The sequence below is a fragment of the Lissotriton helveticus genome, chromosome 7 (genome assembly GCF_964261635.1).
Source record: "Lissotriton helveticus chromosome 7, aLisHel1.1, whole genome shotgun sequence".
In the NCBI taxonomy this organism is placed as follows: Eukaryota; Metazoa; Chordata; class Amphibia; order Caudata; family Salamandridae; genus Lissotriton; species Lissotriton helveticus.
In genome coordinates this window covers 1,961,005,797-1,961,027,770 of record NC_136068.1, presented here as the reverse complement: position 1 = coordinate 1,961,027,770, position 21,974 = coordinate 1,961,005,797, and the positions used below count along the sequence as shown (strand labels likewise).

General features: G+C 45.7%; 1 protein-coding gene across 1 annotated transcript in view; it reads right to left on the bottom strand.

Annotated features, from left to right (window-relative positions):
• LOC144770018 (putative cation-transporting ATPase 13A4) overlaps window positions 1–8,037 on the bottom strand; it is a 380,863-nt gene extending 372,826 nt beyond the window's left edge. Inside the window, exons 1-3 of the mRNA XM_078654211.1 lie at window positions 8,008–8,037; window positions 5,040–5,110; window positions 4,873–4,953 (exon numbers count right to left, since the gene is read on the bottom strand). Coding sequence (XP_078510337.1) covers window positions 4,873–4,953; window positions 5,040–5,110; window positions 8,008–8,037 — 182 coding nt within the window. The remainder of the gene's footprint in view (window positions 1–4,872; window positions 4,954–5,039; window positions 5,111–8,007) is intronic.
• Window positions 8,038–21,974: the final 13,937 nt, after the last annotated feature.

The following is a 21,974-nucleotide window of genomic DNA, read 5'->3' as shown; positions in this document are numbered from 1 at the left end:
GTTGTTTAATTTCGTATTTATGTATGTATCAATCTAATGTTGTGCTGGTATTCTTAATCTGCACTTTTATGGATATTCTTTTGGTATCCGAATAAAGAATTGAATTGAATTGATCATTTACATCACCATGTAAAAACACACTCATAAAAATACAAATCCAACAGAAACATTTTACAGCATTATTAATTTAAAAATTACTATACAAAAATAAAAATAAATTTTAGAGCTATATCAAAAAAAGACAATTGCAGTAGTTTCCAAACTACTTAATAGCCATGAGGAGAGTAGTTCTCTTGGGCAGCTAACATTTTACTCTCTCTCCCCCTTTCTCTTCCCCTCTCTTTCTTTCCCTCAATCTCCTTCCATATCTCCCCTTTCTCTCTCCCCATCTCTCTCTCTCTCCCTCTCTTGCTCCCTCCCTCTCTCTCTTGCTCCCTCTCACTCGCTCTCTATTCATCCCTCTCTCGCTCTCTTACTCTCACTCTCTACCTCCCTCTCTATATACCCATATCTCTCTCCCTTTCTCTCTCTATACTTTTCTCTCTCTCTCCCTCTCTCTCGCTATCCCTCCCTCTCTCTGTACTATCCCCGTATTCCTCTCCCTCTCCCTCTCTCCCTATCCCTCTCTCGTTCTCTGCCCCCTCTCTCTCCCTCTGCGCTTTCTCTATCCCTCTCTCTCCCTCTCCCTCCCTCTCACTCTCTCTCCCTTCCCCTCTCTCGCTCCCTCTCGCTCTCTTTCTTTCCATCCCTCCCCCTGTCCTTCTCTAATTCCCTAATTCCTCTCCTTCCTCTATCTCTATCTCTCATTCTCATTCTCTTCCTCTTTTTCTCCCTCTTATTTTCCCTTTATCTTTTTCTGTCTACCTCTCTCTCTCCCCCTTCCTTCTCTCTCTCTCTCCTCCTTCCTTCTCTCTCTCTCTCTCTCTCTCTCTCTCTCTCTCTCTCTCCCACTTTCTTCCCTCCCTCTCTCTCTCCCCCTTCCTTCTCTCTCTCTCTCTCTCTCTCTCTCTCTCTCTCTCTCTACCTCTCTCTCTCCCCCTTCCTTCTCTCTCTCTCTCTCTCTCTCTCTCTCCCCCTTCCTTCTCTCTCTCTCTCTCCCTCTCTCTCTCCCCCTTCCTTCTCTCTCTCTCTCTCTCTCTCTCTCTCTCTCTCTCTCTCTACCTCTCTCTCTCCCCCTTCCTTCTCTCTCTCTCTCTCTCTCTCTCCCTCTCTCTCTCCCCCTTCCTTCTCTCTCTCTCTCTCTCTCTCCCCCTTCCTTCTCTCTCTCTCTCTCTCTCTCTCCCTCTCTCTCTCCCCCTTCCTTCTCTCTCTCTCTCTCTCTCTCTCCCTCTCTCTCTCCCCCTTCCTTCTCTCTCTCTCTCTCTCTCTCCCCCTTCCTTCTCTCTCTCTCTCTCTCTCTCTCCCTCTCTCTCTCCCCCTTCCTTCTCTCCCTCTCTCTCTCTCTCTCTCTCTCTCTCTCCCCCTTCCTTCTCTCTCTCTCTCTCTCTCTCTCTCTCTCTCCCCCTTCCTTCTCTCTCTCTCTCTCCTCCTTCCTTCTCTCTCTCTCTCTCTCTCTCTCTCTCTCCCACTTTCTTCCCTCCCTCTCTCTCTCCCCCTTCCTTCTCTCTCTCTCTCTCTCTCTCTCTCTCTCTCTCTCTCTCCCCCTTCCTTCCCTCCCTCTGTCCCTCCTCCCCTCTCTCTTCCCCACGTAAAAACATAGCCAGACCTATTGCCACGGTCAGTGCTTGTTCATGATCCCAGCGTTTCTATTTAATATTTTTTGTCAATGAATGTATTATGCACACGTCTTGATTTATTTTTCATGCGTGTTCAGACCTCTCGGCGGCTCCGCCTGGGGTTGGTCGAGAGGGGGCAGGGAGCCTCATCAGTATTCAGACCTGGTGCTCTTTAACGTCAACATCTACTATTTACTGTGCTTTGAAAGTTGATACAATTAAATATGTCATGAAAAATGGGCTGTAAAATTACCCATTTTGGTCTTTCTTTTTCCAAAATTTTCTTGGGGGAAGGACCCCCCCCCAACCCCCTAGTAGAGGTCGGGCTCGCTCGCTGCTCTGGTTCACTGTGCGCCGGATGGGGGCTGGTCTGGAAATTGCCAGGGCTGCTTTCAGTTCCAGTCCGGCCCTGAAGTCAGGCCCCCCTGGCCTATCCTAGAGTGCCACAGCCCCTCTCCACCCCTGTCCCAACCCTCCTGCACAGCGCGACGGGACGCTTCAAGATGGCGTCATCCTGGAATCATTGGTCACATCTGCTCTTATTTCTGCCCCACGCTGAGATCACTGCCAGGGCCTTTGGCACCAAAACCTCAGAGGATTCCCCTCCTGTGCTGGCTCCAGTTGTCCAGGCGAGATCCTTTGTTACGTTGGTCTGGGTCTCCCCCGTCCTGGGTCAGTGTGACAGGTAATTAACAGATGCAGATTCCATCCCAACCCCTTCCTTTTGTGTGGAGAGGCCTCTGTTGCTGCTGCTGATGAGAAATGTAATTAACTTGGCCCAGCAGGGTCACAGATGGCCTGGGCTTGATCCTGAGCTGAGCAGGAGAACTATGACCATTCAGGATGACCCGTAAAATGTACATGTATCTTCTTGGGATCTTTTAATACTGGGTGCACCCTTTACACCCCAGTGTTATACCTCCTGGGACGGTGTAGGCCTAAGGGTAGAGAAACTGCACTTTAAGGCAGATGCTCCCCTATGTATATAATAAAGTGGCACTGGAGACAAAACAGTAAATCACAGAGACTTTACCTAGAAGTGCCAACTAATATTATAAGACCCATCCCAGGTCAAGATCTAACCCTGCAGGGTCCCCTCTGAGCCAGACGACCTATGGGATGTTACCAGCCTACGCATGGCAATCGTGTCACAAGCACATCCTGCACAACTCTGTGCAAGCATGTTCACATGTAGCTAGCCAAGGGCCCCTTACCCTAGCTGTGTCACAGTGGCCTCATCTTAAAAGGTGGACACTGGGAGTCAACATGCGCAGCCTATTTGCCCTTTGAGTAGCTTGTGTGAGACACAAGTAATGAGACTCACAGTAAAAAGTTCAAAACGAGGTGATCCATAAAGCATAAAATCTGGGAGTATTAAATGGACCGAGCCCATTTTGCAACAGACCACGTCTCCTAAACGAAGGGGCCGATTTAGACCACAAAGGACAGTCTTTACTCCATCAGGGCAGCAGAGTGATATACTCCATCGCCCTGAAGAAGCACCCCTCCTCTGAATCTAGAGATCTCTGCCAGTCCAGCGCATACCTCGTACATTGGCAGGAACAGCCGTCACAGCAGTTCCTCTTAATGTATTAAAAGTTTCACGGCCAGCTTTGTGAACATGACGGTACATCCATCAAACTTTTAACCAATTTTAAAAGTTTCAAAAACAAAATCCTAAACCAGAATTTAGTTTTTGAATATTAAAAAAAATAATGACCGTCTCTCCATGGAAGTCGTCTCCCGTGGCATGGAGGTCATTTTGAACTTTTCACTGCATCTTACCACCAGATTTTACCTGCCAGTGCCGGACAGTGAAAACTGTCGATTTTACTGCCCACTTTAAATTGGGTGGGCAGTCAAATGGCAACATTTCCGACATCCATTGCTCTTTTGGGCCATCGGGGGTTATGTCAGACATGGAGACGCAATCGTCTCTTTTACAGGCATACTTGAGTTTGGCGTAGAGGGTCATCTGCCACCTTTGTGACAATGGTGACTCTTAAATGACAGACTCTTTAATGTTTTGGGGAAGAGCCTGAACTGACATTGCATTCTTGATAGTGACTAAAGTTGATAACAAATAACAACTAAGCTAATAATTAAGGTGATCAAGCTTTTCAGCCCACTGGAAGGGCAAATATCACCAGGTGACCCCAAAGCTCACATTGAGCTCAAGGTTGCAAAAAAACTATGACTAGTTGAAGCTGGTCAACCTTGTTGCCGGCCTAGCTTGACTAATGTCATCAGACGGGGTAATCTCACCCGTTGATAATTCTAAAGAAGTCCTTTGGATTTTACTATCAAAAAAAGGAAACTAGATTTTGCAAACTTCAAAAGCTAGGTTCCAGGTAAATTCCTGCTAGATTCTCTAAACTTCAGAAGTACTTAATTGATTCAATATCATGAAATCCTTGGATCATTTGGACTGGGGTTCAGTGGTATTTTAATGCTCATATGTTACATGAAGTCTGCATTACAAATCAAACTGATATGCATAAATTTAATTTTAAATATGTTTTTTCATGACAGTGATCCGGCTCTACGAGAGTGGGTCCCCACAATACCCCAAACAAAAACCAAGGCAAGTTAAATATAAGTCATCTAACTTGAAAATTTGCCTTGCTACCCAGAGTAGTTACCAACGTTGATGTTTGTCTCTATGGCAAAGGCAAACATATTATAGAGCTGGAATTCTCATTTTTGTAATTTTCCAAAATTGATCAAACTTGTTCATCTAAAAGAATAGGCAATCACAGTACATTTATCTTTGGGTGGGATTTATGTTCAGTTTGCAGCTCAAAGGGTCAAAGGGTGTTACCTGAAACATTGCCGACCCCCATGAGCAGCGGTCATGGCTTGAAGGCCTCTTCTTTAGAAGTTGCTTTCCAGGTCTTGGAAGAGATCACTCATGAATACCTTCCTAATATTCAGAGCTCATTTTTCATAAACAGGTGTATTTGTAACATAACAGGTGTATTTGTAACATAACAGGTGTATTTGTAAAGCGTGCGTTCGCCCCAGTGATGGTAAAGAAAACCTTCACCATCCAAAGTTGATAAGCCAATGTCACAGCCTCCCTGCTACTCTTGATGGGAAGCCTCCAGTAGTGTCCATGAAACACAATCCTGTGGCTGCTTTACATCCACTCACTTACCTGATCCTGTGCTCTTCATTTGTAAATCCCCGTCCCAACAGTGAATGTACATCTGAGCAGGTGTATTTGTCTTCCAAGACTCTGAAATCAGAAAAACAATCAATTAGTCTTAGTTTGCAAGCTCCCCTTCCATTGCTGCAATCATCGGAACAGCATTGAACGCTCACCCAATTTTCTGGAACCGCTTTTCTGTACGAACCCAGACATAGCGGACTTTTTGCACCTGGAGGCACCGAACCTGTGGAGTTAAACAGCACAATTTAAATGTTAACTAGTGAACTCATATCTCAAATCAGTAAATACCTCCTCAGCCTTCAATCTGCAAATGATATTGCTGGGGCATCAGTTCTAGGCACTTCTGTCTGGTTAGCTTGCACTTCCAGAGTTCTTCCATGGCTAGCACTTGTGACTGCCCCATAGGACATTACACTTGACACCTTCACTTCCTAAACATGAGTTGTCCTGCAGGAGACAGGTTAAGTTCCCCGGATGAACACCACCGGGCAGGTTTCTCATTGATGACAAGTACAGAAGCTTCGAACAAAGTGCCAGGGATTGTGCGGATCTCCTTGGGTGCTGATAATGTCCGGTAAACGTGTTACCCTTACACATGATACTTTGACCTCACTATACACGCATGATCTTCAGATCCTGGTGAGACTGCAAGATCCAGAGTCCACTTCAGCCTCAAAGCCCAAAACATGATTCAAAGGCTGTGATAGGATGAATTGAGCACATAAATGTAATGATTGTAACCACACCACCGACTAAAGACATAGGAAAGAGAAGGATGTTAGAGGAAGTGTAGGACCCATGAGACACACTGAGTAACGTATCAAAGGCACTGGAAGAGGTGAGAAGATTGAGCTACATGATTTGATTGAAGTTCTGTTGGCTGAATACTTCTGGGGAAAAGAGGCAAATTAAAGTAATAAAAAGGAAGTTAGGGCCAGATGTAGGAGAGCAAATGCTGGTCGGATTCCTATGGGCTGCAAGGCCCATAGGAATCAGTGGGCAATACCGATTCGGTAATTCAAAAAAAGAAATTTACCTACATCTCCCTCCTTCAAATTTACCGATTCATAAATACCGAATCGGTAAAATTCGGTATTTATGAATCGGTAAATTAGAATTACCTACATCTGGCCCTTAATCTGACCTCTATTTGAGTTCCCTCAGGACAGGGAAGTTACACAATATGAAACACACATTGGATACTGTCCCGGTGGGATTTCTTTCATGAGTAGGTGCGAGGTCACTCTTTTCCCGCGCTCAAGCACTGATTTTTCGAGCTCAGTCTCAGTCTTTGTAAGGTATCTGCTTGAAATCAGCCTGTGGAGGGCCGTCACATTCTTTAATTAAGACCCAGTAGGAGAGCTAGTTGTGTTCAGTGTGAACTCCTGTCTTTCTAACACAAAGTTCTTCCAAGCTCTTATGGAGCCTTTCTTCACAGGTGACCACAATCACCACCCAGGGTGTGAAGCTGGTGCAAACCTGTCAATTTTGTGCCAAATGATCAGCATGAGATGATGCTCCTGGCTTCACCTTTGACCCATCTGTCATTTCTGCAGATACTTGAGATTCTCCAGTTCTTCATTTAGTGCTCTCACACCCTGACTACACAAAGGGAGTCTTTTTGGACTGGTGAAGTATCACCCAAAGCAAGTTCCATCAGGTCCCATCAGCAGTAATTCCGACCGCGTCGAATCATCAAAGTCTTCATCAGATACATCAGCTCTCTCACTTCCTTGACCACCAGTAGAGTTGGAGATAAAGTTTGAGGCCCTTGGAATAGTCCACTTTACATACTAACACTGGGGTTCACCATTTAGCCTCATGAATGTAATATTTACCCTTAAATTAACACATTACAAAAGATGATGCATGTACAAGGGGGTCATAGAAGAGCTCTCTAGTGTCTGTTCATTGGAGGTTGCAGGCATTTACCCCCCCCCCCCCACCCCACCCCACGTCACTTTAGAGGGGGGAGGCCACAGCTTTGTCACTGCGCTTGTTTCATTGAGAGTCAGGACCGTGCTACCTTAACAGGGGATACGAGGACTGCACACTCTCCCTGTTCAACAGGGTTCCATGTTTAGATATATTTATAGAGAATCAGGGTCAAAACGTTTAAATGTTCCCGCACCAGTCGTCACTACCAAGTAGGCCTATTTAGTTGGTTCCTAACCTCGGTGCATTGTGTTTGGGATGTGACCCACATACATCCCACTTTGTCGGAAAAAGAATCACCGTTACCCAACTCTAGACTGACCCTGCGTTTCGTTTGGGAAGTCTTTTCTGTTTGTGACATTTGCTTCTATTGATCAATACAAATTGTACTCTACTAGCTATAGAAATGAGAACATACGTTTCTCGAGTGCAGGGGCAGTCTAGAGTAGGGTTCCATGTTTAAATATCAATGTTTGCACAGGAAGGTGATTTTTGGCTCCTATACTCTGTTTGTATAAAATATTGCATATTTGCACTGCCACACATTGCCCGAACTTGGTGCCAGATTACGCCAGTCCCTCCCCGGTCCACCGCAGCCATTAGCAAGCTGTTTGCGTGGAGGGAGTTGTGAGTGGCGGACCCTTACTTCCTGTGTGCCATGCTCCTCCGCTATTTTGAGTGAGGAGACGGTCTAGTCTGTAAAAAATCGCTCAGGAGCCCCAGTGAAAAGGGGCCGATGGTGCGGAAGCGCAGCAGACGCGTGCAGCGGGCACACAGATGGTGCGTCAAAGGCAAGCCGGTCTGCCCCCATCCACACCAGTTCGTCGCCAGACATGCTGCCCCTTTCACCAGAGATGGGCTAACCTATGCCTGGAACGATCTAAGAATTTGGTGAGCTGCCGCGGACAGTCCTGCAGGGACGTATTTCAGGGCCCTTTTTGTTGCTTACAGTTTGGCTTCAATGCTGCACCTACGTCGCCACCACCCAGTCACCTCCCCCTTTCCAGGAACATTATAAATATTTTTTATCTCAACTGCCGCTCCTTAGCCAAACACTTCGCAGATGTCCATGTTCTTTTAAAGGACACCTCCCTGGACATCCTCTTCTTAAGCAGAGACGTGGCTCTCTGATGTCATGATTGCCGAGCCAGGCTTGGCGCTCCCGGTAGGATATATCATTCTTACACTTAACAGAGTGACCAGAGGCGGGGGCATCGCAGTCATTTTTAAATCCTGCTCCACCTGCACCTTCGTAAAGCAGGTTGTAGCCGGCTGCGAAGACCCGAGCTTCAAGGTTAGATTGAGCCCAAATTACACAATGTCAGGGATTCTAGTATAACGGCCCCTGGGCCATCTAAAGACTTTAGGGCAGCACTTGCGGAGATGGTCAGCATGCTGGCGGTCAATGCTGCTAACTTTACCTTCACTGGGGACCTGAACCTACATCTGGGCAATCATGAGGACACTGGCATAGCTACGTTTTTACCCTCCCTCACAGTGCACACACCCCTATCCCAATGGGATGGTCAGATCATTATTTGATCCCCATGTCACTCCATGTTATAATTCCTTCATGGAATGAGGCTCGGACGATCTTCCTCAAACGCCTCTGGCATAAATTGAACTGGGACCAACTGTATGCATTTCATTCGAATACTTGCCAGAGTTTGCCGGACGATCTCAATGAGGCATACATGGTGTTCTCTGACTGGATCAGCCAGCTGTTAGACAGCCTAATTCCTGAGAAATTATCTGTGAACCGCAAATCTAAATCTAGACCATGGTATAAAGACAAGCTGGCCGATATGCGCAAGGTCTGTAAGAGGCTGGAGCGTATTTGGAGAAGGGACTTCAGTCCCATCTGGAAGGATAACTATCGGTTGGCGATTAACAGGTACCACAAGGCCATCCAATTGGCACGTGCGGCATTCTATGCCAAACAAATCCATGAGAGCGACAATCCGGCGAAGACTGTCTTCTCGATACTCTCTAGCCTTAAATCTCAGCAGACCACTGCAGGACCTACAATTACGTCCAATCAGCAATGTGAGGACCTTGCCACCTTCTTTGTTAGGAAAGTGGAAAGCATCTATAGGTCTTTTCCGACTGCACCTATCAACTTGCAGGAGGCATTACGTTGTTACAATGTCAATACCTTAGATGCCTTTCCGCCGATTCCTGCAGTCCAGCTGCAAGCATTGTGCAGTTGATGATCCCCTGCTGATCCTCTTAAACCAGACCAATTTAGGAAAGTGCTACCTGCGATTATATCTTCTTTGGGTCAGGTGATTAGCAGGTCCCTCGCCAGGGCTACTGTGCCTAGGGCATGGAAAAAGCAAAAACAACAAGTGATGGACTGAATGTGGATCAATGTCACACACTCCCCCAGTCAAAAGATCTGGGCCCAAATCCATCGTTTTTTTGCACTCCACACCACCCTGGGTTAGACAATGGCGATATGCAAATCAGCTCTGACCCTGTTGCCCCATGGGAACAGTCCAGTCCGAACTACAAAAGCCATGTCCTTCCCAGAACGGAATCAAGCATCCGAGGACCGGACCGGTTTCGAGGTAACACCTCTCTTCAGCCCGGCTAGCTTGACTCCAAGTGGTGTGGAGTGCCTGGGACCCACGTCTGGGCATCCCCAGCGCACTTAGGGCGGCAATTGCAAAAACAACAAGTGATGGACTGAATGTGGATCAATGTCACACACTCCCCCAGTCAAAAGATCTGGGCCCAAATCCATCGTTTTTTTGCACTCCACACCACCCTGGGTTAGACAATGGCGATATGCAAATCAGCTCTGACCCTGTTGCCCCATGGGAACAGTCCAGTCCGAACTACAAAAGCCATGTCCTTCCCAGAACGGAATCAAGCATCCGAGGACCGGACCGGTTTCGAGGTAACACCTCTCTTCAGCCCGGCTAGCTTGACTCCAAGTGGTGTGGAGTGCCTGGGACCCACGTCTGGGCATCCCCAGCGCACTTAGGGCGGCAATTGCAGAAACAACAAGTGATGGACTGAATGTGGATCAATGTCACACACTCCCCCAGTCAAAAGATCTGGGCCCAAATCCATCGTTTTTTTGCACTCCACACCACCCTGGGTTAGACAATGGCGATATGCAAATCAGCTCTGACCCTGTTGCCCCATGGGAACAGTCCAGTCCGAACTACAAAAGCCATGTCCTTCCCAGAACGGAATCAAGCATCCGAGGACCGGACCGGTTTCGAGGTAACACCTCTCTTCAGCCCGGCTAGCTTGACTCCAAGTGGTGTGGAGTGCCTGGGACCCACGTCTGGGCATCCCCAGCGCACTTAGGGCGGCAATTGCAAAAAAAGGCCAGGGTGATACCCCTGCTTAAGGAACTCTCTCTGGACCCAGCTAAACAGGAAAATGACCGCCCTATTTCCCTGCTCGCTTGGCGGCAAAGATCATGGAGGCATATAGCAACTCCCTCCTGACAGACTTTATGACCATGAACAACACGCTGGACCCCACCCAGAATGGCTTTCGACCAGGTCACAGCACGGAGTCTGTTCTCCTGGCTGTGACAGAACATCTCTTGTCAGCACTGGATGCTGGGCGAACGTTTTCACTGATTTTATTGGATCTCAGTGCCGCGTTTGACACGGTGTCCCATGCCATCCTCATGCGATGCCTGGAGGAGTCTGGAATTGTTGGTTCGGCCTTGGAGTGGCTTACCTATCAATCAATCAATCAATCGAAGCATTTATATAGCGCACTACTCACCCGGAGGGTCTCAAGGCGCTAGGGGAGGGGGGGTCCGCTACTGCACGAACAGCCAGGTCTTGAGCTGCTTCCTGTAGGCAAGGTGGTCCTGGGTCAGGCGGAGGTGGGTCGGGAGGGAGTTCCAAGTCTTGGCGGCCAGGTAGGAGAAGGACCTTCCTCCTGTGGTGGCTCTTCGGATGCGGGGGACGGAGGCGAGGGCGTGGCCGGTCGATCGAAGCTGGCATGTGGGGGCGTAGAAGTTGAGGCGGCTGTTGAGGTATCCTGGGCCTTGGTTGTGTAGGGCTTTGTGTGCGTGGGTGAGGAGACGGAAGGTGATTCTCTTGTTGACCGGGAGCCAGTGCAGATCTCTCAGGTGTCCGGAGATGTGGCTGCGTCGGGGGATGTCCAGGATGAGTCGTGCAGAGGCGTTCTGAATCCGCTGGAGTCTCTTCTGGAGTTTGGCGGTGGTTCCGGCATAGAGGGAGTTGCCGTAGTCCAGACGGCTGGTGACGAGGGCCTGGGTGACCGTCTTCCTGGTCTCGTGGGGATCCACCGAAAGATCTTACGTAGCGTGCGCAGGATGTTGAAGCACGACGAGGAGACGGCGTTGACTTGTCTGGTCATGGAGAGGGAGGAGTCCAGGATGAAGCCCAGGTTGCGTGCGTGGTCTGTTGGTTTGGGTGCGCTGCCCAGAGCGGGGGGCCACCAGGAGTCGTCCCAGGCGGAGGGTGAAGATCCCAGGATGAGGACTTCCGTCTTGTCCGAATTCAGTTTCAGGCGGCTGTTCATCATCCACTTGGCTACGTCTGTCATCCCTTCGTGTAGGTTGGCTCTGGCGGGGTCGTTGGTGAGGGAAAGAATCAGCTGGGTGTCGTCGGAGATGATGTTGAGGTTGTGTTGGCGTGCGATGGCTGCAAGGGGGCTCATGTAGACATTGAAGAGGGTTGGGCTGAGCGAGGAGCCTTGGGGAACGCCGCAGATTACTTCGGTGGCTTCTGATCTGAACGGGGGGAGGCGGACTCTCTGTGTCCTTCCGGCAAGGAACGAGATGATCCATTCCAGTGCCTTCTCCTGGATTCCGACGTTGCTGAGGGGCCGCACTAGGGTACGGTGGCAGACAGTGTCGAAGGCCGCGGAGAGGTCTAGGAGGATGAGGGCCGCTGTTTCTCCGTTGTCGAGCAGGGCTCGGATGTCATCGGTGGCTGCGATCAGGGCGGTCTCTGTGCTGTGGTTGGCCCGGAAGCCAGACTGCGAGAGGTTGAGGGATCCGTTCGTCTCGAGGAAGGCGGCCAGCTGCTTGTTGACGGTCTTCTCGATGACTTTTGCAGGAAACGGGAGCAGCGAGATGGGGCGGTAGTTTTTGAGGTCGGTGGGGTCGGCTGATGGCTTCTTTAGTAGAGCGCTGAGTTCGGCGTGCTTCCAGGTCTCCGGGAAGGTGGCGGTGTTGAAGGAGGTGTTGATGATGTCCCGCAGGTGGGGTGCGATGACAGCGTTGGCCTTGTTGAAGATGTGGTGAGGACAGGGGTCGGTCGGAGATCCGGAGTGGATGGAGTTCATCGTGCGGATGGTGTCTTCGGTGCTGATCGGGGTCCAGGCGCGGAGGGTGGTGGTGGGGGGCGGTGGTTCGGTCGTGGCGTGCGTCGGTTGCGTGCTGAAGCTGTTGTGTATGTCCGCGATCTTGTTGTGGAAGTAGGAGGCTAGGGAGTTGCAGAGGTCTTGCGAAGGGGTGATGTCGTTGTTTCCGGCGTTGGGGTTGGAGAGCTCTTTAACGATGTTGAAGAGTTCCTTGCTGTTGTGTGCGTTGTTGTCCAGTCGTTCCTTGAATGCAGTTTTCTTGGTGGCGTGGATCAGTTGGTGGTGTTTTCGGGTGGCGAGCTTGAGGGCAGTCATGTTGTTCGGTGTTGGGTCTCTGCGCCAGGCTTTCTCGAGTGCTCGGCAGTTCTTCTTGGAGCTCTTGAGTTCGTCGGTGAACCATGGGGCTTTCTTGCTGCCGGGTCTGCTAGGCGGGGTCTTCAGAGGGGCGAGGTCGTCTGCGCAGTTGCTGATCCACTTCGCGAGGTTGGTGGCCGCCTGGCTTGGGTTAGTTGCGCTGGTGGGAGGGTTCATGCTCAGGGAGGTCGCGAGCTGGTCGGCTGTGATCTTGTTCCAGCTTCTGCGTGCAACCTGTTGTTGGTGGTGGTGGATCGTGGTCCTTCTGAAGCTGAAGTGGATGCAGCTGTGGTCCGTCCAGTGGAGTCCGGTGGCGTGGCTGAAGGTGATGTCCTTGCTGGATGAGAACACGGGGTCGGCAAGATGGCGGCCGTGGTGCAGGCTGTGTGACCAGCCTTATCCCTTGCTCCGAGTACCCTGGAGTGGAAGGAGGAGATTTTCGGGCTTTGACTGACTGATAGCGCTGCATGCTGGAGAAAACCTCTTACCGGCGTTTCTTTTGAAGGGGCGCTGGCTTGATGTGAACGACTCCGGACCGGCTCTGGTGACTCTTCTGCAACCTGTGTGGCTGTGGAGTTGCATCTATCTTCATTAGAGGCGGCGTCTCCAGCGGCTCTGTGAGAGGTTGTGAGAGGCTTTCTGTGGAGGTTTTCGCCTGCTCGCGACTCAGCCGCCGCAGCTGCTCCGAATGCTGGCTGACCTCTTTCGTATCCAGCGGCGTGCTCCGCTCTGGCGTGTAACAGCATACCTGCCCTGGGCTCAGAGCAGTATTTATCCCGGACGCGGGGGGTCCCGCAAAAAGAAGATGCAGCCTCAAGCTTCAGCTGGAACTCGCAGCCACAAACCGAATGAAGATGCTGGAAACACCGTAAGAGGTAACGGTAACGGTGGTGGTGGCAGTGGCGTTAGTGTGGTGAAAGAAATGACTATTCCCAGCAAGACTCCCGGTAAAACTGTATCTAGAGTGGGGAGAAATACACAGAAGGGGTGTGCACAAACTCAGAAACCTGTTGAAAAGCTGGCGGGCGCAGGTGTGAAAGGCACCCTTTCTCTGACACTTCCAAAGTTTTTTGAGAAACAACTAGTTAAGAGAAAAAATGAGGAAAGCTCTCAGCCTAAAGAAACTGAGTTACTGACAAACCAGGCTCTAGATATTGCGAACTGCTGCACTATGGGAGATGGAGTCTTGGGAACTCTGGAGACTGGTAAAGAGTTAAGCCCTTCATTAGTGACTGAAACAATTCCGACAGTAGAAGCGTTACCCCCCCAGGAATTGCCGGACATTTTTTACTCTCTATCTGATTTTTCTACAGATGAGAATACGAATATTAGTAAAGATTGGGGTGACTACAGTAACGAGAGTAGCTCGGTAGAGGGGGAGTGTTGCAATGTATAATGGTACTTATTTATGTAAATAGATCCAGTAGACGTTGGTATTCTTAAGTTGGTATTTATTGGTTAAATTAGGTAAAAGGAAGGTAAGCAGGAGTAAGGGAGAAGGTCCCACCGGGAGTAGCATCCAGCTGCTCAGCCCACTCAATCAAACTGACCACACATTCAAACCATGCACACAGGAACATTCCAATGACATCATACACACACAGGCTGAGCAGCAGGGAAAGAGATGAACAGGATATAACACATCTCCCTCTTTTAAAACAATGAAAACAAAAGAGAGAGGATGAAACTAAATACAGTAAGTCCTGATGATGACAAAATTAGGATTACAATTAAACAGTCAACATAGGAAATGAATAATTGTAAATAATATCATGAAATGAACAATCATCATAGAAAATGAATAACTGTAAATAATATTATGAAATAGCAATATATCATCATGAAAGATACATAGAGAGGAAAAATATCTTTTCGCACAAAACCAGGAATAATATCTTCTCGTACTAAACGGAGAGAGAAATCACATACAACCATCCCCCATCTCAAAGAAAAACCCAAAATATTACCTATCATGCCAGTTGGCCAGACTGTCACGAAAAGTAATAATATGGAATCAAGTTAAACAAAATAGCGTCCCAATAGAATAACAAATTTAGGACGTAGGAGTTACCACGTTGTCCAAAATCACTTAAATTAAGTATAAAGAACAAAACGCATAACACCTAGTACAAGGGTACATGGCTACCTAACGACTCTCAATAACTGAACACCTCTAGTAGAATAGAGCAATTGCGTGGTTCAGGAAAATAAACTTGAATAAACAGAGCTGAGGACTTTGCAGCCTCATAAAATTTGAACAACATATGTATCATAAAATTCCAAACTGAATAACTAAACTTCAGGAAATACAGGAGCGCCTCAATCCATGAGCACGTATGTGGCTCCGCAGAATATATAAACTACAAATCCAAAAATGTTCACTAGCATTGAACTCCTCAAAGTTCAAGAAAACAACGTGAACTTCTTTATCTAAAATAGAGCACTGTTAAATAAGTGGTTCATCAAAAATCAGTATAATAAATCTCAACAGTTAACCCCTTAATTGCTGCCGTCGGCCAACGGTCGTCACGGCCACTACCTCCCCAGTGCTGCGCACGACCGTTGGACGTCCATTCAGCACTAGTTCCAATGGACAGCGCAGCACTGGGGAGGTCTATTTACAACGCTTTAAAGGGGTTAATGAACACCTCAAATTAATTGAGCACAAATGTGGTTCATTTTCATAAATAAATTCAAACATTGCCAGAATTCAGCATATCAAAACTTGACCATTAAAATCAATCTATAAATTATAGTGTAAATAAATTAATTCATAAATTTTATGATATAACAGTTCTCAGTAGTGTAAGATAATAAGTAAATCATTCAGAACACAAATAAACCAATATCTCAATTTCAGTACATAACAGTTCCATAAATCACTTAGAACAGAACATGTACATCAATTTATATATAAATAGTGACTGATGTAAAATAAGAAACTAAAATAATAAAAGTAGTCACCGTTGTCATATCAGATGTTGTGAATTGCGAGACTTGAATAGAAAAACTGTACCTTGTCTCTTGGAATAGAATTGAAAACTTTTCAGGTACTTGCAGGGTTTAAAAACAACATAGCGTGCCAGTCGCTGTGACACGATGATGAAACACGATGGCAGACATCCAGAAAGGCAAATCATTATGACAGAAACTCTGTAGAATGAAAGTGTTTGATCCAGGACGACATCAGCGCATTTAGTGTCTTTCACGTCAGGAGGCGCCTGATAAATGACGACAGCACGTAGCAAACATCACGCTGTCAGTCACGTTTTCGCCTGATGGCTCACGGTGAAATTGCAGTTTAAAAGAAACGGTGACTCATCGACTGACATCAGCAGCGGCTTGAACAGAGGCGGTGACTCATTGAGTGACATCAGCAGCAGAACGTGAGGAGAGCTTCACTTCGCCAACTCCTCGAAACCCTTAGAAGACGTCATCAAATAGCCTGAGGCAGGGAAAGGGTAAGGATCGCTGCGGACCAACTGACAACTCAACCGCCATCTCCAAACAGGACGGTGAGTGTCAGAGTTTTACTTCAAAGGGTCGGAGTTTTACATGACATGCTCCGTTAAATTGAGCGCGCTGGCAGACAATTATCTCTGAACACTGCTGCAATTAACTTCTTAAATTTAATGAAAACGGAAACTTCAGAGTTGAAAAAGGTCGCAGTTTGCAGGCAATGAATTTAAAAATTAAACTTCTTTTCCTTAAAAGCGTCGCTACAATCCACTTTGAAATAGGGCAGTTATCTGTTTATTTTATCTTCAAGGTTTTAGACAAAATGAAAACAGTCGCTTCAGACACATTGCAGAAAGGTTCATTTGTTTGCCCTTGAAATATAAATGGTCATTTTAAATTGCTGAAAGGTTCATATCTTTGTTCTTGAAAAATAAATAGTCATTTTTAACTTGGGCTCTGAACATCGCAGTACGAAAGATATATAATTTTTCTACTGTTTTACTCTGACAGCAGTCCTAAGTTGAAATTTTTGCACTCTTTTAAATAAGTCTGTAATTATAAAATTCAAATAAGCTACACAAAGTCCAACGCTTGAAACATACCTCTTTATAGATGTTTCTTGTAGGCTGTCAGATGTGACATGACACCGGTGGGGCATTAAAAGCGTTGTTTGTCTTCTTTTAAAGTTTTCATTTTCCATCTCTTCAATTCCATGTTTCAAAAGTAATTTCTGCACACGTAGTTCTTTCTCGCTCGTCGCCATTGTTGCAATGTATAATGGTACTTATTTATGTAAATAGATCCAGTAGACGTTGGTATTCTTAAGTTGGTATTTATTGGTTAAATTAGGTAAAAGGAAGGTAAGCAGGAGTAAGGGAGAAGGTCCCACCGGGAGTAGCATCCAGCTGCTCAGCCCACTCAATCAAACTGACCACACATTCAAACCATGCACACAGGAACATTCCAATGACATCATACACACACAGGCTGAGCAGCAGGGAAAGAGATGAACAGGATATAACAGGGAGCTTAGTGGCAGCCAAGGTACCCCGATTATTTCTGCTTCTACGGTTAGGAGACGAAAGAAGAGGGGCTCTCAACGGGCTGTGAATAAGGAGAGTGAATTTAATTTACTCGAGATGGTTGAAGGTGCGCTTTCCAAAGTAAATCCTCAGGAAATACCTAGTGCATCTAATACCCTCGAGGGCAATGATCAGGCTGCTAATGTCATAGTCGATGCTGAACCCCCCAATGACACTTCTAAGGAAATTACTCTGATAACAATTTATAATACTATGATGAGTCATAGGGCCGAAAGCAAAGCAGAAAACCAGCGTACTCAGGCGACGTGCTCAAAGGTGAAAAATGCAGTTCGTAGAGCCATCAAATTGTGCACAGAGACAGCTGATAGAGTCACTGAGGCAGAGGCGAGGATATCTGCTCTCGAGGATGAGACTGTAGTGCAAAAGCAAGAAGTCGCTAACATTAAGGCCCACAGAGATGATATTTCTGATAAACTGGCAAGCTTGGAAAACCAGGCTCGTAGAAACAATCTGCGGTTTTTGGGCGTGCCCGAGAAAAAAGAAGGGGCTGATGTCAGGGGTTTCATTATTGGGCTACTAAAGAATGCCTTTCCTGAACTGACGACGTGGGACTGGTCCAAGGAAGTGCAACGTGCACAAAGATTTCCTTTTGTAATTAGAAAGCCACGACAAGGTCAAGAGGAATACCCTAGGGCCATTTTGGTCTCCTTTAATAACTTTCTTGCCAGGGAAGCAATTTTTTCATTAGCAAGACCGGATAAAAAAGCTGAAGGTATGAACTGTCAGTTTTTCGTCAGGCCTGATTATTGTCAGGCTACCGTGGCTCAACGATGGCAACTACGTCAACTTATCCCAGACTTCCAGAAGAAGGGAGCCACGGTATTCTTGCAAAATCCGGCTAATTTGAAGATTATATTTAACGGTCAGACGAAATTTTTCTTTTCAGAAATCAAAGCCAAGGAATATTTGGACACTCTATGATGCTTTATGACATAATGTATATTTTTGAGTTGGCTATGTCATTGTATTAGAATATTCTAAGAAGATTAGTGTGTATTTTCTTCTCTTTTGTGTTTTCATAGAGATTTCATATGTGTGAACTGTTCTCTTTCTACTTCCGTAGGGGTCTCTAGGGCAGGGGTCGCGGCACTCCATCTGTACCAGGAACTGGTAGTTCCTGACCCTCATATGCTGGGGAGGGTGGGGGGGGGGTTCTGGTTGGGAGGGGGGTGGTTGTGTTGGGGACGGGGTTGGTGGTGGGGGTGTAAGGCAGAGGTAGTTACTAGTGTGCGGATACTAAGATACATATTGCGTTTGGCTGATTTCTTTGGTCCTTTTTGGTTATTGCTACAGGATGGATAAGAAAATAAAATGTTGTACCTTGAATATTAATGGCCTTAATGACCCGAAAAAGGTAGGGATTCTTCGCAGAATAATACAATTTTTAGGTGTCGATTTCTTGTGTATACAAGAAACCCACGTTCCCTGGGATAAACGAGCCATTTAAAAAAATCTTGGGGTTGAACTATTAGTCACTTCTAAACAAATGGGTGTTAAAAGAGGTATTGCAATCTGTATGAAGAAAGGGGTGGGGGGATGCCTTAGAACTCTAGCGGATAAATGGGGAAGATGGGGCCTTGTCGAATTAGTTGTGGAAGGGCATACATTTACTGTTTGTTGTATTTATGGTCCCAATCTGGACGACAATGAAGTATTTAATATTGTTAATGCAGAAATCTCAACTTGGCCTCAGCCTATAATCCTATGTGGAGATTTGAATATTCATATCGAAGCAAATTGGAATATTAGGTCTGAGAGGAGATATATAGGTCATAAAATGAGGACGTATAGAGCTCTAAGAGAACTAGTACTAGGAAACGGGCTAGTGGATGTATGGCATAAACTACAAGCTAATGACCCAGGCTATACTTTTTTTTTGATCCCCCATCGAAAGTTTGTTCGCTTAGATTATTTTTTTGCTTCTTCTTCGTTTATGGAGAATGTGAAGATTGAGGTGGTACCACAATTGATCTCCGACCATAATCCAGTCATAATGGAATTATCTTTACCTTTTAAATATGGGAGACCTAATATACAGGGGTCATTTCAGAGAAATCTACTACTTGATGAAGAATATCTTCAATTTATGGCTGAAATAATTAGGAATTTTTTTGAGCGGAACAATGGGACAGCCTCAATACAAGTTGTATGGGATACTTTTAAGTCTATTATTCGGGGGGAAACAATCAGTTATTCCAATTTCAAACATAAGAAGAGTCAAGCCGACTTTAAAGATAGACTAGATAAAGTTCGGGAGGCTGAAGTTAACCTTGCTTCTGCCCTTAGAGACAGGCAAGGCTCGGACGAGGCCCAGCGACTTCTAATTATTGAGCGGTCCATTCTGTATTCATATGTAGCAGACCAGGTAGCGGTTAAATATAAACAACACAGAGCTGAGTGTTATGAATATAGTGAGCAGACAGGGAGGATCTTAGCTCAACGGCTCAGACAGAAAGCAACGCTAAATGAAATACTGGGAATCAGAGATTTAGATGGAATATTTCAGGAGACTAAAGCAGGGATACTGAAGGCATTCAGTTGTTTTTATAAACTATTATATAACGATACTAATAACGAAATTAATAAAGATAGTGATCCAATGGTTTATTTGAGGCATATCGAAAATACACCGCTGATCGAAGACGACAGAACTCTTTTATCAGCTCCTATTATATGGGAGGAGATCGAGAATGCAATTCTTAGTCTTGACGCTGGGAAAGCAATGGGGCCAGACCAAATCCCTCTTGAATTTTATCACACCTATAGGAATATGCTTAAACCAGAGCTACTTAAGATATTACATCAAGCTTTTCAAGGGAAGCCACCTAGTTCATGGTCCTCGGCTACAATCGTAGTCTTTAATAAGAAAGGTAAGGATCCCAAAGAACTAGGTTCATACCGACCAATATCCCTCATCACATCAGACAGTAAGATTTTTTCAAAAATTTTGGCCAACAGATTAAATAATATGATGCCTGATTTAGTATCTAAAATTCAGCATGGCTTTATCAAGAATAGAGACACGACAGATCATATAAGGCGTGTCATCACATTGTTAGACTGGGCACAGGCCACGGAATCTACGGTCGGGGTTATCCTGCTGGATGCTGAAAAAGCTTTTGACAGGGTTGACTGGAGATTCCTGTGGTCTGTTTTGGCCTGGAAGGGTCTTCCGTTAGAGTTTATTACGGCCATACAGGCGCTCTATTTTAGTCCTAAAGGAGCGATTCGTATAGGTACAGAAACTTCTGATTCTTTTTCGATCACCAGGGGGACAAGGCAGGGTTGTCCCTGTTCCCCTTTATTGTTTGCACTCTATATAGAACCATATTTGAATAAACTTATTAAAGAGACAGGGATTCCACCAGTAAAAGTGCATAATGTTGATTACAAGGTTTTTGCTTATGCAGACGATGTTGCCATTGTGACTTCAGATGCTGCTTTAGCTATACCTAAAATTATAGAAATGGCACAGGAGTTTGGTCTATTATCAGGATATAAGCTTAACATCTCTAAAACTCAAATTTTACACTGATCTGCCGGTCAACCGACAGGCATAGCTCTAGCTCCCACAGGCACATACCTTGGAGTAACTATTTCAGCTAAGGTGGAGGATATAGTTGGGTTAAATTTGGACCCATTGTTAATTTCCACAAATAGGACATTAGAAAGGCTAAACAATCTGCACTTGTCACTTTACGGCCGCACAAATGTGGTGAAAATGTTGATTTTTCCAAAATTTCTCTATTTTTTTTGCACTATACCATTTCTTTTTCCTTCTTCCTTTTTTAACAAAACTGATCGAATGGTATCTATGTTTATATGGGGCTACCATCGCACCAGAAGAGCTTTAAAGTGGTGTATTCTGCCGAAATTACGTGGCGGCTTGGGAGTACCGAGCTTCCGACTTTATTATTGGGCAGTTACACTTAAACTTATGGGGATTCTATTATTTCATGATTTCAACCTAGAAATATTTATGACACCATCCATATATGAAATGCTGCTGGGGAAAGAGGCGCGGCAATGCTTGGTGAAATTTTTTGAACCGAGCTATTACAAGAAAACAAAGTTTAAGACAATGATTTCAGTATTTCAGATATGGAAACAAATAAATAAGAAGTTTCACCTTTTACCTAAGTTCAATTATTACACGCCGCTTTACGGGAATAGTTCTCTATCAGGGATCTTTGTGGATCCCGTCATGTATCGGTGGCAAATCTCGCAGGTTTATTTGCTTGGGCAATTATATCAAAATGGGTTTTTTGTTTCATTTGTAGAATTACAGGAAAAATTTGGACTTACAAGGGGTGATTTTTTTAAATTCTTGCAGATCCGTAGCTTTCTGGAAAACAATAATTTATTACATACTGACTTAATGCAGACAAAAGATGTGTTAGAGAGCTGTAGAAAGAAAAATCGAATCATTGTTGTATACCAACTGTTGCTTGATAAGATGCAAGATGACCTAGTCTCTTATTCTGAGAAATGGCAAAAAAGCTTGGGAATTAAGGAAATAGATGTTTCTAGTGCTTTTGAGATATGCAATAAGGTCTTAGTTAATGGCTCTCTTAAAAGTCAGCATTTTATGTCTGCTTTAGACTTGTATTATACACCGTCAAAACTGGCAAAGTGGAAAGCACTAAAAGGTACAAGTTGCAGTCGTTGTGGGCTTTATGCTGCTGATTTAAATCATATGTTTTTTGGTTGCCCGAAATTGATTCAATTTGTATCTAAAGTTCAAGAATTTCTAAATATTGTGATGAAAACCAATGTGATCTTATCATCTGTACTTATAATTTTTGGAGTTCAAACTGAATCTGAAGCGCTGTCAGCAGCTGAAGAAGGTTTTTTATTCATAACTATGGCAGTATTTCGATCTTGCATAACCTCACGATGGTTAGATAAGGACCCCCCAACTTTTAGTCA